A 13,316-nucleotide genomic window follows, 5' to 3' on the forward strand; every position below is an offset into this window, starting at 1 on the left:
AATTAATAATGTGATCCATAAATAGATTGAAAGCTAAGATAAGCACAAACAGCTGTTCAAAGCATAAGTTACCCAAAAGATGACATATAGTAGTGCAAGTGTCGTCAACAAGAACCGCATTATCAATTTATCATTATAACAACTCAACAATTTCTTTAATTAATTCCACTATGTGTATTTCTTTTCTTTAATTTTTATAATCCAAACACTTGAATCCTCCCTTGAAAACAATAATATTTAGTTCATCAAAATTGAAGTTTGTTGCATCCATTTCCAATAGAAATTAAATTTGAAGAATTTACAATAGAAAATTATTTCATGGCTCGTGTTTCAGCAATTACAATAGTTGTATTTTCTTGCTTCCTTATTTTGGTCCTACAATTGGCAGGTGAGCTTTAGATTCTTCTAGAATTTCTTTTCTTTTCTTTTCTTTTGCTTTTTTTTTTTTCCCAATTATGTATATGGTGTTTATATTTGTGATTTACTCTTGGGATCTTTATTTTATAATGAATAATAAATATATTGATCAATAAAAATCATAGAGTCAAATAATGTTTCTTCTAATAATATAAAGGCCTCAATAATGGTTATAAAAATCATAGAGTCAAATAAATATATTGATCAATAAAAATCATAGAGTCAAATCATAACGAGTATGTGTTTGAGTATGTGTTTTTGTAATAGAGGTTTTTATAACCATTATTGAGGCCTTTACATTATTATTCTTGTATAAATAGATTGATTTCTTAATACAAAAAAAAAATGATTCTAATATTAGATGGTAATGTCTATTGTCTAATTACCTTTCTCTATATTGTTATTTTTTATTACGTTCCCTTAATCTAAACTAGTAACATATAAAAGGACGGATTTTTTTAACAAACAAATAAATTTCGATACTTAGTGATTACATGGTGTAATCGATTACATACCATAAGACGTTATTGGACAGTGATAATTAACTTTAATGTGCTAGGAGCATACGTAAATTGCTAATAAGATCGGTGTTCTTGGATTGTGGACTTGTATGTAGATGGGAGTGAGAGCAAGTTGTGTCCACCATGGTGCGTTACTAGGCTTGATGCTTCGGTTGCTCGGGTCAAGATATCATTTGATTGGATCTGTGAAAATGGAGCGGATTGTCGCCCGATAAGACCGGGCGGACCGTGTTACGTGGAAGGTGACATCAAGGCCATGGCCTCCTATGCCTTCAATGACTATTTCCAGAAGACTAGACCGTCTGGTGGTCTATGTGATTATGGTGAAGTTGCTACTATATCTAATGAAGACCCCAGTAAGTAAACATTATATTGTTGATTGAAACACGTCGATCTCATAATAAGTTATTGCAAGCCTGTGACGTTTTTGTTTATGGTTTGATCTATTAGCTCTACTACTAAAATTACTGATTTTTTTATGTTGGAATTTATCTTACAGGTCACGGTGCCTGCAATTTCACGTGTACGCCATACTAGGGCAGATAATCATTCAGATGTATGGGTAAATGAACTCCGAAAACTCCAACTATACATTCAGCAAACCTATAACTATGTATTTATGTACATTTTAGACATAGTAACACAGAAAGAAAAACATACTACGTATAATGCTAATGTTAAGTGAAAATTGATGTAACTCCCAACTGTCAGTGGCGAATATTAGAGCAAAAGGGCAGGGCCCCTATGAGCCTTAATGAAGATCCTCTTCTGCAAGTAAGCTTTGCGAGGACTAAAAGGTTACTCTAGGATACCCTTTGTTAATGGTACTGCTAGAAAAAAGAAAAAAAAAAAAAAAAACTCTTTGAAATCTAAGGATCAGATCAGTAACTTAACAGAAGTGTCTTTGTATTCCAAAAAAAAAAAAAAAAAAAAAAAAAAAAAAAAAACAACTTTGTGCAGGACATCAAGCACAAGTGCACAACTGATGCAATAATTTGTAATGTACAGCTGAATTCAGTACTTAGTATCAGATAATAAGGCGGCCGGATTCAAGTATTATTAATAAGGGGGAGAGACAAAGTCACCACTGAGATCAGAATCCAACAGTTCAGCCTCTAAATCATCATCAGCTTCTTGTGCTTCGGATTCTGCAGCCTGTTCTCCTATGGTTGCTTCCCTCGGCGTTTGTGCTTCTTTTATGATTTGCATAATCTCCTCTTCACTTTGGACCTGTAGATCACCGCCGTTCTTTTCTCCATAGTTTGTCTTCTCCCCTTCAACAAGATCCTTTGGATAATTCTTCAGAAACCATGGGTGCTTCTTGATCTCAGGGATTGTGATCCTCTTCAGTGAACATCATACAACAGTCACAAACATGTGTATTGTATATTATGACATATAGTGTTCATCTACAAAAAAATTGCTTGGATAAATTTTGGGTTCACTATAGAGTGTCAAAGAGGGTGTTACCTTGGAGGGGTTAGCGACAAAGATTTGTGCAAGGAGGTTCTTGCAGTCTGCTGATACGCGCACATAGTCTGGAATAGAGAATTGAACACCCAGTATTCTCTGTGCAGGAAAAATGATTACTCACTATACATCTCAAAAATAATTAATCACTGCTCTAATAAGGGATAGCTTCTCATATAAGTCTTAATAACTCACTGCAATTGTCTTGCGGAAATTTTTTGGATCTTCAGGATCCTCGAAAGGATATCCTCCCACCAGCATCACATACAATGTCACTCCACAAGACCAAACATCAGCAATCTGCAACATCGAAACTCATTCTATAACATATGTATAATTATAATCCATCCAATATCTGGTATATCCAACAATGATGTGGTTTGCAAATTGTACCTTCCCATCATATTCCTTACGCGACAGGACCTCAGGTGCGATATATGCAGGTGTACCCACTGTCGACTTAGGCTGTGAATGCAGTATCCCAGACTGAGATACAATGAAGGATTTAGTTTCAGCTGTTAGTCTCCGAAGAAAGAGGGGAGTTATCCCTCAAGACTTACAGAGAAATTAACTTGTGTAACACATACTTTGGAGTAACCAAAGTCGCATATCTTAAGGCGAGGTGATGGACTACCATCAAGCAGAGTATTTTCCAGTTTTAGATCCCTATGACAGATTTCCTGCAGCAATTGATGCAAACAGAAACTCAGGTTCAGAATGACAGCAGCTGACTTCAGACATCAGCTGCAGACCTGCAGTAGTACAAACAGAAACTCGTCGTACCATGGTATGACAGTAGCTGACTCCAGATATCAGCTGCTGGAAGAAAAACCTTGCCTGTTACTTGCACAGACAGTACAGTCAGACAGATGGAGCTTATTAGTAAAAAATTTATGCACGTATTAACATCTAACAGAGGTTATGAACATATAATCAATACGAAAACACTGAAATGCTGTAATTGATAATAGCAACCTCGTCTTCACTAAATCGACCAGCACTACATATTCTGTTGAAGAGCTCTCCTCCAGCAGCATACTCCATTACAATCGCCAAATGCGTGGGTGTTACGAAAACCTAGTAAGATGTTTTTATACAAGTAAAACATACTCATCAAGTGATTCAAATTTTAATCTAACAATGAGCATTAAAATTCGTAATAAAACAATTAACACAAATCAAATTGATTATGTTTTATCACAATTAGGAAGTATGATCAAGTATACCTCTTTAAACTTGATGATATTTGGATGCTTTAATGATCGATGATTGATAATCTCCCTCTGTACATTCTCATCAATCTAAAACCAAAATTTATATGATTAATTGATTAAACATATGTTATATACTCGTAATCCTTCAACAATTAGCAAAATTATATGCAACATACTCAATTTGTATAGAACAAGAAACATTATTTATTTAACAACAAAAAATGAAATTATCAAACTTGACTTAACTTTGACCATCATACAACTATGTACCTTTTTTTTTTTTTTTCAAGATAATTACACAAAATCAATTAGCATATAAAGTATCTATCAAAGTATGAGACAAATAGCGATTTAGAAAATAACATAAAACACCGTGTATTTCTTATAGGCACGTAATTTGTTAGAGACATGAGATATCGAAAAATATACGAATCTCTAACATAATTTAACACGAATATATCATACAAACATTACAACACTAACGTACTACATGAGTACATGGTAAACTGATCATCAGATTGTACAACTTTTGACCCATAACAAAACAAAAAATAAGCTAGCTTTAATAATTTTGCATAATAAAACACAAAATTAAACAAAATGAAAGCAAAAATAAATAAATTGAAAATGGTGATACCTTTTTTCCTCTTTCAATGTATTTAACAGCAAAAAGCTCCTTAGTTTTCTTATCAATCACCAATCTAGCAACTCCAAAATTCCCAGAACCTATTTCCTTTATTGGTTCATATCTCTCCATGTTTTACAATCCAAAAAAAAATGATTTTTTTTTTAATTAAACCCAGAAAAAATTCTTAATAAAAACTTGTTTTGGGGTTTATGAAGAACAAAAGAAATAATGTAGAGAAAAATGTAGGAGTTGAGATGTCTAATAAATAAATAAATGCATAAGAAAATTGGTGTGACGTTTATATAAAAATATGTATATTTTGTAGAATAATATTTATATTTCTGTTACTACAGTATTACTTATTCTTTATTTTAAACTATTGGTCAATGGTCATTTCTTGGAAATTAAAGTGCAAATTATTCCCTTTTTTTTTTCTTTTGATTACTGTACATTTTTGTTTAATATTCTAAATTAAAGAGAGAATTTGGAGGACACGTATGATTAGGACTATTAGGAGCAAGTTGTAACTTTGCAAGAGTCGGCTGGATAATGACAGCTAACCTCACAGGATGACACATACTACGTACTTGTATGTTAATTTTGTTAATTAAATTATGTCCACATAATTATTATAGAGTTGTTTAATTTAATAATGCTAGTTAATATGTAGGTTAATATCAAGAGATGCTCCTTCAGTTACAAGTAAAAGCATGTTGTCATACGTTTATTTTCAGTTCAGCTCAGTTTAGTTCAGTTCAGCTCTTAATTTCCTTCTCTTATAAAATACGGAGTATTCATTTCAGTTTAGTTCACTTCAGTTGAGTACTCTCGTAAAGAATGTCTTTAGTACTCATTCTTCTCTAGGTATTGGGTTCTTAAATAAATTTACATATCACGTGGTCCAAGATTTGAAGTCACAACCTTAAGTTTAAAAGCTAAAGTGTAATATCACCATATTACATGTTATTCTACCAAAATTAAATATAAATAAGGATTTTAATCATAGAATTAATTCAGTAATCCAAGGAATTACCCGAGTCTGCAAACTAGTGGTACGGTAAAATTAAAACATGTTCAGATGATTGATATAATTACAATTTACGGTCATAACTCAAATAATCGGAGTTCGCTTTAGAAATCCTTGAGATGAGGTGGGTTTCACTCAGATGGTCAGACTTGAATAGTTGTATGTATCAAGTAAAGGGCCGGAAATTGTATTCATGTATAAGAGTATATCAAATACATGGTTTTAGGTACTACTCGTATCAAATGTTAACTTGTTTTATTAAGGTTTTAAACTCATAATACACAGTAAACAAAATGTCAAGTATTACTCAATAAAGTGTAACCTCAAAACCATACTTCATAGACTCAAATACTAAAAATGAATAAATAAGAGAACAAATATATATATATATATATATATATATATATATATATATATATATGTCTCGCTAGAAATGATAGGAGTACTAAGTAATTTACCTTTGATTATTAACCCTCTATCATATATTTTGATTCTTGATATTGTAAAATTGTACTAGCAATATTAGAAACGATGGCATAAAAGTATAGGATTACATTAACAAAATTTAACTTACATTGTTAAAACTTTAAAATGAGCATGTTGTCAAGCCAGGTCCCACTTTCTAAAAAAAGGTGGTGGTTGCTCCATTCAATCATTCATATTATAATTTATTATTAACCCAAAAAAGGAATCATCAACTGGAAAGGTTCAAGTTAAAAAAAATTACTAATTGTAGCTTTTTTTCAGGTAAGACTTAAGACTTAGGAAGCAAGAAAAAGTGCTCTACCAGAGCGTATAATCTCATTATAGTCTACAATAGATCCCTTGGAAGCAAGGAAAACAGAATTCTTGATAGAGTTTGAACCCTGATAATCACAAATAATATCAACTGTGAGATGCAAACCTTCACCCTAGTCTAATTAACAAAGTAGTATAGGATTTACTTATTGGTAACGTATTGTGTTAGTTGTTAATAGTATATACGTATAAATGGATACATACACGAGTGTTAATGATACTTTTATCGCGTGACCATTGGAGCTAGAAAATGCAATTAGCTTAGCTAGTCAAGCTAATTTAATTTGCTTGGAGAAAAACTTAGCAAAATAAAATATTAAATAGAATTAATAAAATGAAATATAAAAAGTTAATAAAGGATGTGAAATTCATTTAGATTGTAAGCTAATAGCTAGCCATTGGAGTTCAAAGTAGCTACAATAACAATTAGTTTAAAAGCGTGTGGCATGTCAAGCTAATGGTCAAAATAGCTTACCGTTGGAGTTGCTCTTAATGTATTGTGCTAATGGTCTAATGTGATGTTAACTGTTAAGCATTAATTATTGAACGTCTCCTTGATGGCCAAGCAGCTCCTTGATAATTTTGCAATACCTACTCGTATATATTTTCATAGATTAATCGTTGACTTTGATTACTACTTTCATGAATATCAAATTGTCAACTAATCTCTCATTTCAACATGAATATTTATGATAAAGTTATACTCGGTACTCCGTAATATAGAGTGTGTCAATTGGCCTGGTATTATTAATACTTATTAGTTAATACTTAATTGTTAAATTTTAGGTATTGTTTTTTCCATTCTAAAAACTAAATTTGAGTTTTTTGACGTTTCATTGTGGAAGTACAATCTATATTACGGAGTACTCAATTCCATTCACAAATTCAAGAGTTGAAACCAATCAATTAAAAAGTTTATGTCACTTTCATGATGCATTAAGTTATACATTAATTATCTTACAGTTTTTAAATACTCGTACGAAGTATTTTTCCCCCCTCTATTCAATAATGTACTCTCCCTATTAAATTCTTTTTAGTGATAATGTATATTTCTCCTCTTCTATTTTGTCTAAATCGAATTACTATTTTAGTATTCAAAATTGGACCAAAACTAGTGGTGGTGGGTGTGATGTGTGAAAATGGATCTAGTGATGATATAATAACGCTATAAAATATGATAATTTTATGCATATGGCATTCATCGTTAGTTGATATCCTTGGGAGTAAGGTATAATATGTTTCTCAAGTACAGCTTGGTCAAGTGGTATGGGATCAAACCCCAATAAAGCACCTTAGGGTGGAGAACTGGAGATTCTCTTACCTTCCCCCCCCCCCCCCCCCCCTCAAAGTACCTAGCCCGTTAATTTAAATCGGGAGGACGTGTTGTGAAAGGTTCCGACCTGATAGGGTCCTTCTTCTTAAATAAATAAAAAAAAAAAAGTTACTCATTATACTATGTTGCTATGCAGATAAAATTGTTTCTTGCATTGCAAATTTGCAACGACTTATTTCTAGTATCTCGTATTTAATTACTTACATATGATTTTCTCGGGCTCGAATACATTTTTTTATGATCTACAATACGAAATACGGAGTATGATATATATGACCTTCAGGCCTACCAATCTAAACACGGTCTTTCAAACTATATTTGGTGTATTGTACTATTGTTAATGAGAATAATGACATTTTACCAAATAAGGTTTAATCTATTGAAAAGATTTACATCTCATAATCACGAGTACACCGATCTCTTAATCATGAGGTTTAAGATCAAATCTACTTAGATGGTACATTAGGGCGGAAACTCCCTTACCCTTTTCCCCTATTATCATATAGTCTTATCCATGAATCTAGATTGAGTTAACGTCTGAGAGGTTCTACCTTTAATCCTTTATAAGGGTTTCCCTTTGCCTTGCCAAAAAAAAAAAAAAAAAAAAAAAAAAAAAGAAGTTGTGGCAATTTAAATCTTGTTTAAATATGAAATTTAATTGTCATTCTGCCATTGGCTTGGATAAGAACTACCTAAGCATATCATATCTTAAGATTTTCATTTGATGGGCTTTGTGGGTCAAAATATAAATGTGGTTGGTCCGTTGGATCTACTCAATTTAAGGCCCAAAATGATTAGCTATTTTGGTATCCAAAAGTTTAAACAGTAGATAAGTTCAGTATTTTTGCCCCTTGAGTTCATTGTGATTAAAGGGTATATGCACGTTATCTTTAACCATTGTCAAAAAAGAAAAAAAAAAAAAAAAAAAAAACTATTGGCTTATGTGTTTATCAATATTATATTGTAGGTTCATTATCTCTTACATAGTTACATACAGACTAGGTTCATTATCTCTGACTTTTTTGTTCATCATTTTTATTATTTTGGATTTATCATTAGTCTAATTGCTCAAGTTATAGCTTTATTATATTTTACATTTTTTTTTTTGAAGGGGGAAAATTAAAATTCATTAATAACAAGTCATACAACAGTTACATAAGAAATCGTAATCGAACAATACAAAGACAAAAGAACCAATTACAAATTCGACATAAATTAAACTACAATTGCACGCGCAAAATGACTTTCTGAAATACCCTTGGCAAATATAACGTTGTCCTATGCAGCCTCTTGCAAGGGGGTCTGGCAATATGTTGTAGTTTTTGACGCGAACCTTCATTGGCTCAGAAACCCGTACTCCTCGACCTGAAGTCAAAATTGGTGTCGTACACTTCACCACTAACAAGACAATCTCCGATTCAAGCACGGATATCGGCATGGAAGCATAACCCTTTAGCCCAAACCAACAGAAGATCAAGCCAAAGCCCCATAGCCAAAAAACCCGGCTCAAATCCTGCACCAGAAGATCGGCACACCGATCTGCACACCCCATAGCACACCAACACACCACACAAAAAGAAAAAATAACAAACCCAAATAAACCACACACACAAAGACGGAAAAAAGAGACCCAAACACCACACACACCACTAAAAGAAAAAACAGAAGGAAATCTAAAAACAAGAACTACGACCGTAACCCTAACAACCCACCCCGCAGCCAATCCGAACACCACCACCAAAACTCCGAGGTTCACCAACCCAACCCACACTACTAGAAATCAGCCAAATACCGATGGCCAAAATTCATCGGTAAAAGTATAAAAAAACCATCGGTATTCAATTTACCGATGGCTGCCATCGGTATTTGGCCATCGGATGACAATTTATCGGTAAAAACGAAAATACCGATGGAAAAGCCATCGGTAAACCGGATACCGATGGCCAAAAACCATCAGATTTTTTTAAAATACCGATAGCTTAAGCCATCGGGATATTTTACCGATGGCAAAAACCCATCGGTATTTTCGATTTACCGATGGGAAAACCCATCGGTATTATTTTTTAAAAAATTTAAAAAAATAATACACCCCCTACCCACCTACTGCCCATACCCCCTACCCCTACCATACATCCCAAACTGCCCACACCACCACCCAAAACCATCTACCGCCACCTCAAACACCAACCGACAATCACGACCACCCTCCGCCCTGGTAAAACATGCAAATCAACCCAGAAAACAAAAAATAACGAAAATCAAGAAAATAACAAAAATCAAACAATTAAATGAAAAACAACAAAAATCAAGAATAATAACCAAAATCAAACCACATAATGCAAATCAAGAAAAATAGCCAAAATTAACCCACATACCAAAAACCAAACCAACTAAAAAAGCAAAATCAACCCACAAAATCAAAGTATTAAACCTACTAAATAACTCAAACAACCCACAAAATCAAATAAAAAAAAAATAAAAATCAACACAAAAACAAACATACCTTTAATTTTATGGACAAAATTCATCTACTTAAGGTTTAAATGGTCATATTCGGCCATAAAAACTCCAGATCTGGAGTTTTTGTAGACGAATTTGACCAAAAAGACCATAATGTCACCGAATTCGCACGAAATTCATCTACAATGACCAATAAAATCCACGAAGACCATGAGAAAAATAAATCGGAGGTGAGAAAAGAGGACGAAATCGAGAAAGAGAAGAGAAGAGAAAGATAAAGAAGAAGACAGGAGAGAGAGGAGTAGGTGTGTGAGGGAGGAGGCGTATGAGAGAGAAGATAGAGGAAAGAAGAAAGAGGCGTAGGAGAGAGAAATAGAGAAGAAAGAGAAAAGGGGAAAGGGGAGCGCCCAGATTAGGGTTACTCTAGATTTTTTAATTTTGTAAAAAAAAAAAATTTTAAAGAACACCGATGGCTTAAAGCCATCGGTAAATTTTTTTTTACCGATGGCTTTTTACCATCGGAAAATAATTTTAATTTTCTTTTAAAAAAATAAGATTTACCGATGGATAAAAGCCATCGGAAAAAATATACCGATGGTCAGGCCATCGGTATTTTGAGAAATACCGATGGATTGAAAAAACCATCGGTAAATTATCTTTTTACCGATGGCTTTTATTGACCATCGGTATTTCCCATCGGTAATTGAGCTTTTTCTAGTAGTGCCACATACCGCCGGACAGTAAAGCCCGAACCGCCGAGACCCGCCCGAGAAGACCAAACCCCACACACCCCTGAACCGCGACAACGACGGCTAGAAACACCAGACTGAGAATAGCCCTACGCAAGAGACTCAGAGGAAGATAACTCTCCCTCCCCATTCTCCTACAAAACGTCGCGACGACGGGCAAAGCGGTGGAGCAGAGGCGCGGCGGGGAAGCGGAGAAGAAAAACGGCGGCAAGCCGGCAGCAAGGCCGGTGAGGAGAAAAGACGGCCGAAATAGGGAGCGGCGCACGATGCAAGGCCGACCAGACAAAAACCAAAACGAGAAAAGACAAAAATAAACTAAGGAGATATATCGGAGGCTCGCCGACGTTGTGGCATAGGCGGTGAGCCGTACGCCCGCCGGCGAGCCTCATGGCCGGAGCAATTTGAGAAAAAACGGTAGGGTTAAAGGGAGAGAGAGAGAGCGCTAGAGAGAGAAAGGTTGATGCGTTAAAAATGGTTAACTCTATTATATTTTACATATATAATGGTGCTCAACGTTTAAACACAGGTTCATCACCTTTGGCCTATATCCCATAGCTTTATAAAAAAATTATTTAAAAAAAAAAATAGAAAGTAGGTTTATTACCACGAAAATCTATCATATGCTCATTGCCTTTGGCTTATTTATGTTGTTTAAATGGTAGGGGTCATTACATTTTACATATGTACTACAATGTTTTCACATAAGAGAAGTATGATTATACGCGGTATGAATCCATATTCTTACGGGGCGTTTGGTTGGAAGGATGGGAATAAGAGGGATAAGAAGGGAGGATAAAGATAGGGGATTGATTGGTAGGACAAGGATAAATAATCTTTATCCCATATTTGGTAAGTAGGGGTAAGAAATTAGGGATAAGTAATAAATTTATAAAAATACCCTTACTAACTTCTACCCTTCTCCTTAATTTTTCAATTTCATTAAGGGTAATTTAGTCTTTTAAAACCCATTTTAAATTTTTAATCCCTTCCCCTTATACCACCCCCTTAGTTATAGAAATGGAGGGATAAGTGGGTGATTTAATCCCTATCCCTAACCCCCTTATAATCCTCATCCCTCTAAACAAACACTACATTCCTTCCATTCCTATTTTTTATCCTTGTCCCACCCCTTTTATCCCCCTAAACAAACATATGTACACACACACAAAAAAAAAAAAAAAAAAAAAATCTTAATTTTACTACAGAAAGTACTAATTTGATTGATTAATGAAAAGATTAAACTAATGGTTCAAAAATCAATAACATGTAACTCAAAATCAAATCTGGAGTGTTTTCTTTGAAATGCGCCATTAAAATTCAACAAGTGATACGGAGTAGATAACTGATAAGATGATGTTGATACATTCATACATCGACAACTTTCTACTTCAAGCCCATCAAAACAGCATTATCGATTGGACCAACTAATTGGCTAAAGACTAGGCCCGATATCAAAATGCTTTTTTTTTTTTTTTTTTCATATTCCTGTTGAACTGAACATCGCCTTAAAATTTATTATACCTCACCATAACTTGTCATAAGAAAAAAAATATTACTCCCTCCGTGTATTAATAAGTGTTAAACTTAAACCAAACACGCATAGAGGTGATCATTGGGCGGTTCAGGCCGAGCCGAAGCTAAAAAACTAAGCCTACTTTCGGGGAGGGCCAAGCTTCGGGTTAGAATCTTTGTGCCCAAACCCGCAAGTCGGGCCGTGTGGGCTTTTCAGGCCAGGCAAAGAAAAAAACAACTAAATATGCATAAAAACGCATTCCCAAATCCGCCCAAAATAAATAATAAATTTTCGGGTCGGGCCAACCTTGATCACCTCTAAACACGCATGTCAAGACACGACTTTAACCACTAATTCATTTAATTATATGTTAGAATAATTTCAGGAAAATTAATACTTGTATTATATATTCCCTCCGTCCTTTAATACAATGCCTCTTTCTCTTTATTATGTGAGTAATAAATGCTCGAAAGAGACATTATATTAAGGGACGGAGGGAGTACTTCGTATGAAAATACACATTATAATAGATCCAACAATATACTGTATTATTTTGCTTTTTATATATTGGAAAACTATTCAAGTCAAAACCATTATGTGAATAGTGAAAATGTCAAAATGTAACATTTATTAAAGCACGGAAGAAGTATGGTTGAATTTTTTTTCCGAAGATTGATTTTTATTTCCCACCATCAAAAATTAATTATGTTGCAGTGTTAATGTTGCACCATATGGGAAGAAACAAAGAATTTTGATCACCCTTTGGTGAGGCAAAAATCAATTTTTTCCAACAAAAATTTGACTAACAATATTGTGGTTGATTAATCTACAATTATTGTACTAGTATGATCCAACAAAATACTAAGAAGATAACGGTTTAGATGGTCTTTAGTGGCAACTAGTTGTGTGGTAGACTTATAGGGGTAGTGGAAGTGATTGTCCGTTGAGAACAAGGATTGGAGAGTAAGGTGATAGTGAGACCTTGTCATATTAGTCTTGAATCTCTCAACGTAAACTTGACATTGAGTTTCCTATTTTGATTTTAGGGTTTCCTAGCTCGCAAAAAATAAAGATATTTATGTCATACGAGTAGACTTTTATTCATAGTTCCAGTACATTATAGTTAAACATTTGTTGTCTAAGATTGTCGTCAATAAAAACTTATTGTTAATTATTGTAGATATCA

The 13,316-nt window shown here is 33.9% G+C and overlaps 2 protein-coding genes across 2 annotated transcripts; one reads left to right on the forward strand and one right to left on the reverse strand.

The window, feature by feature from the left end:
- The first annotated feature begins 153 nt into the window (after positions 1–153).
- On the forward strand, positions 154–1,746 carry LOC145580098 (glucan endo-1,3-beta-glucosidase 4-like). The gene is made up of 3 exons (XM_081637446.1): positions 154–388; positions 1,034–1,294; positions 1,438–1,746. The coding sequence occupies exons 1-3, from the start codon at positions 319–321 to the stop codon at positions 1,473–1,475; spliced, it is 369 nt and encodes a 122-aa protein (XP_081493572.1). The 5' UTR covers positions 154–318; the 3' UTR covers positions 1,476–1,746.
- A 155-nt stretch (positions 1,747–1,901) lies between these two features.
- Positions 1,902–4,512, reverse strand: LOC145580091 (serine/threonine-protein kinase SAPK3-like). The gene is made up of 9 exons (XM_081637433.1): positions 4,260–4,512; positions 3,635–3,709; positions 3,384–3,485; positions 3,192–3,245; positions 2,996–3,088; positions 2,802–2,894; positions 2,604–2,708; positions 2,409–2,507; positions 1,902–2,282 (listed from the first exon to the last, which is right to left on the reverse strand). Exons 1-9 carry the CDS (start codon positions 4,377–4,379, stop codon positions 1,998–2,000), a joined length of 1,026 nt encoding a protein of 341 aa, XP_081493559.1. The 5' UTR covers positions 4,380–4,512; the 3' UTR covers positions 1,902–1,997.
- Positions 4,513–13,316: the final 8,804 nt, after the last annotated feature.

This window comes from Chenopodium album, chromosome 2, assembly GCF_948465745.1.
Source record: "Chenopodium album chromosome 2, dcCheAlbu1.1, whole genome shotgun sequence".
Classification (NCBI taxonomy): Eukaryota; Viridiplantae; Streptophyta; class Magnoliopsida; order Caryophyllales; family Amaranthaceae; genus Chenopodium; species Chenopodium album.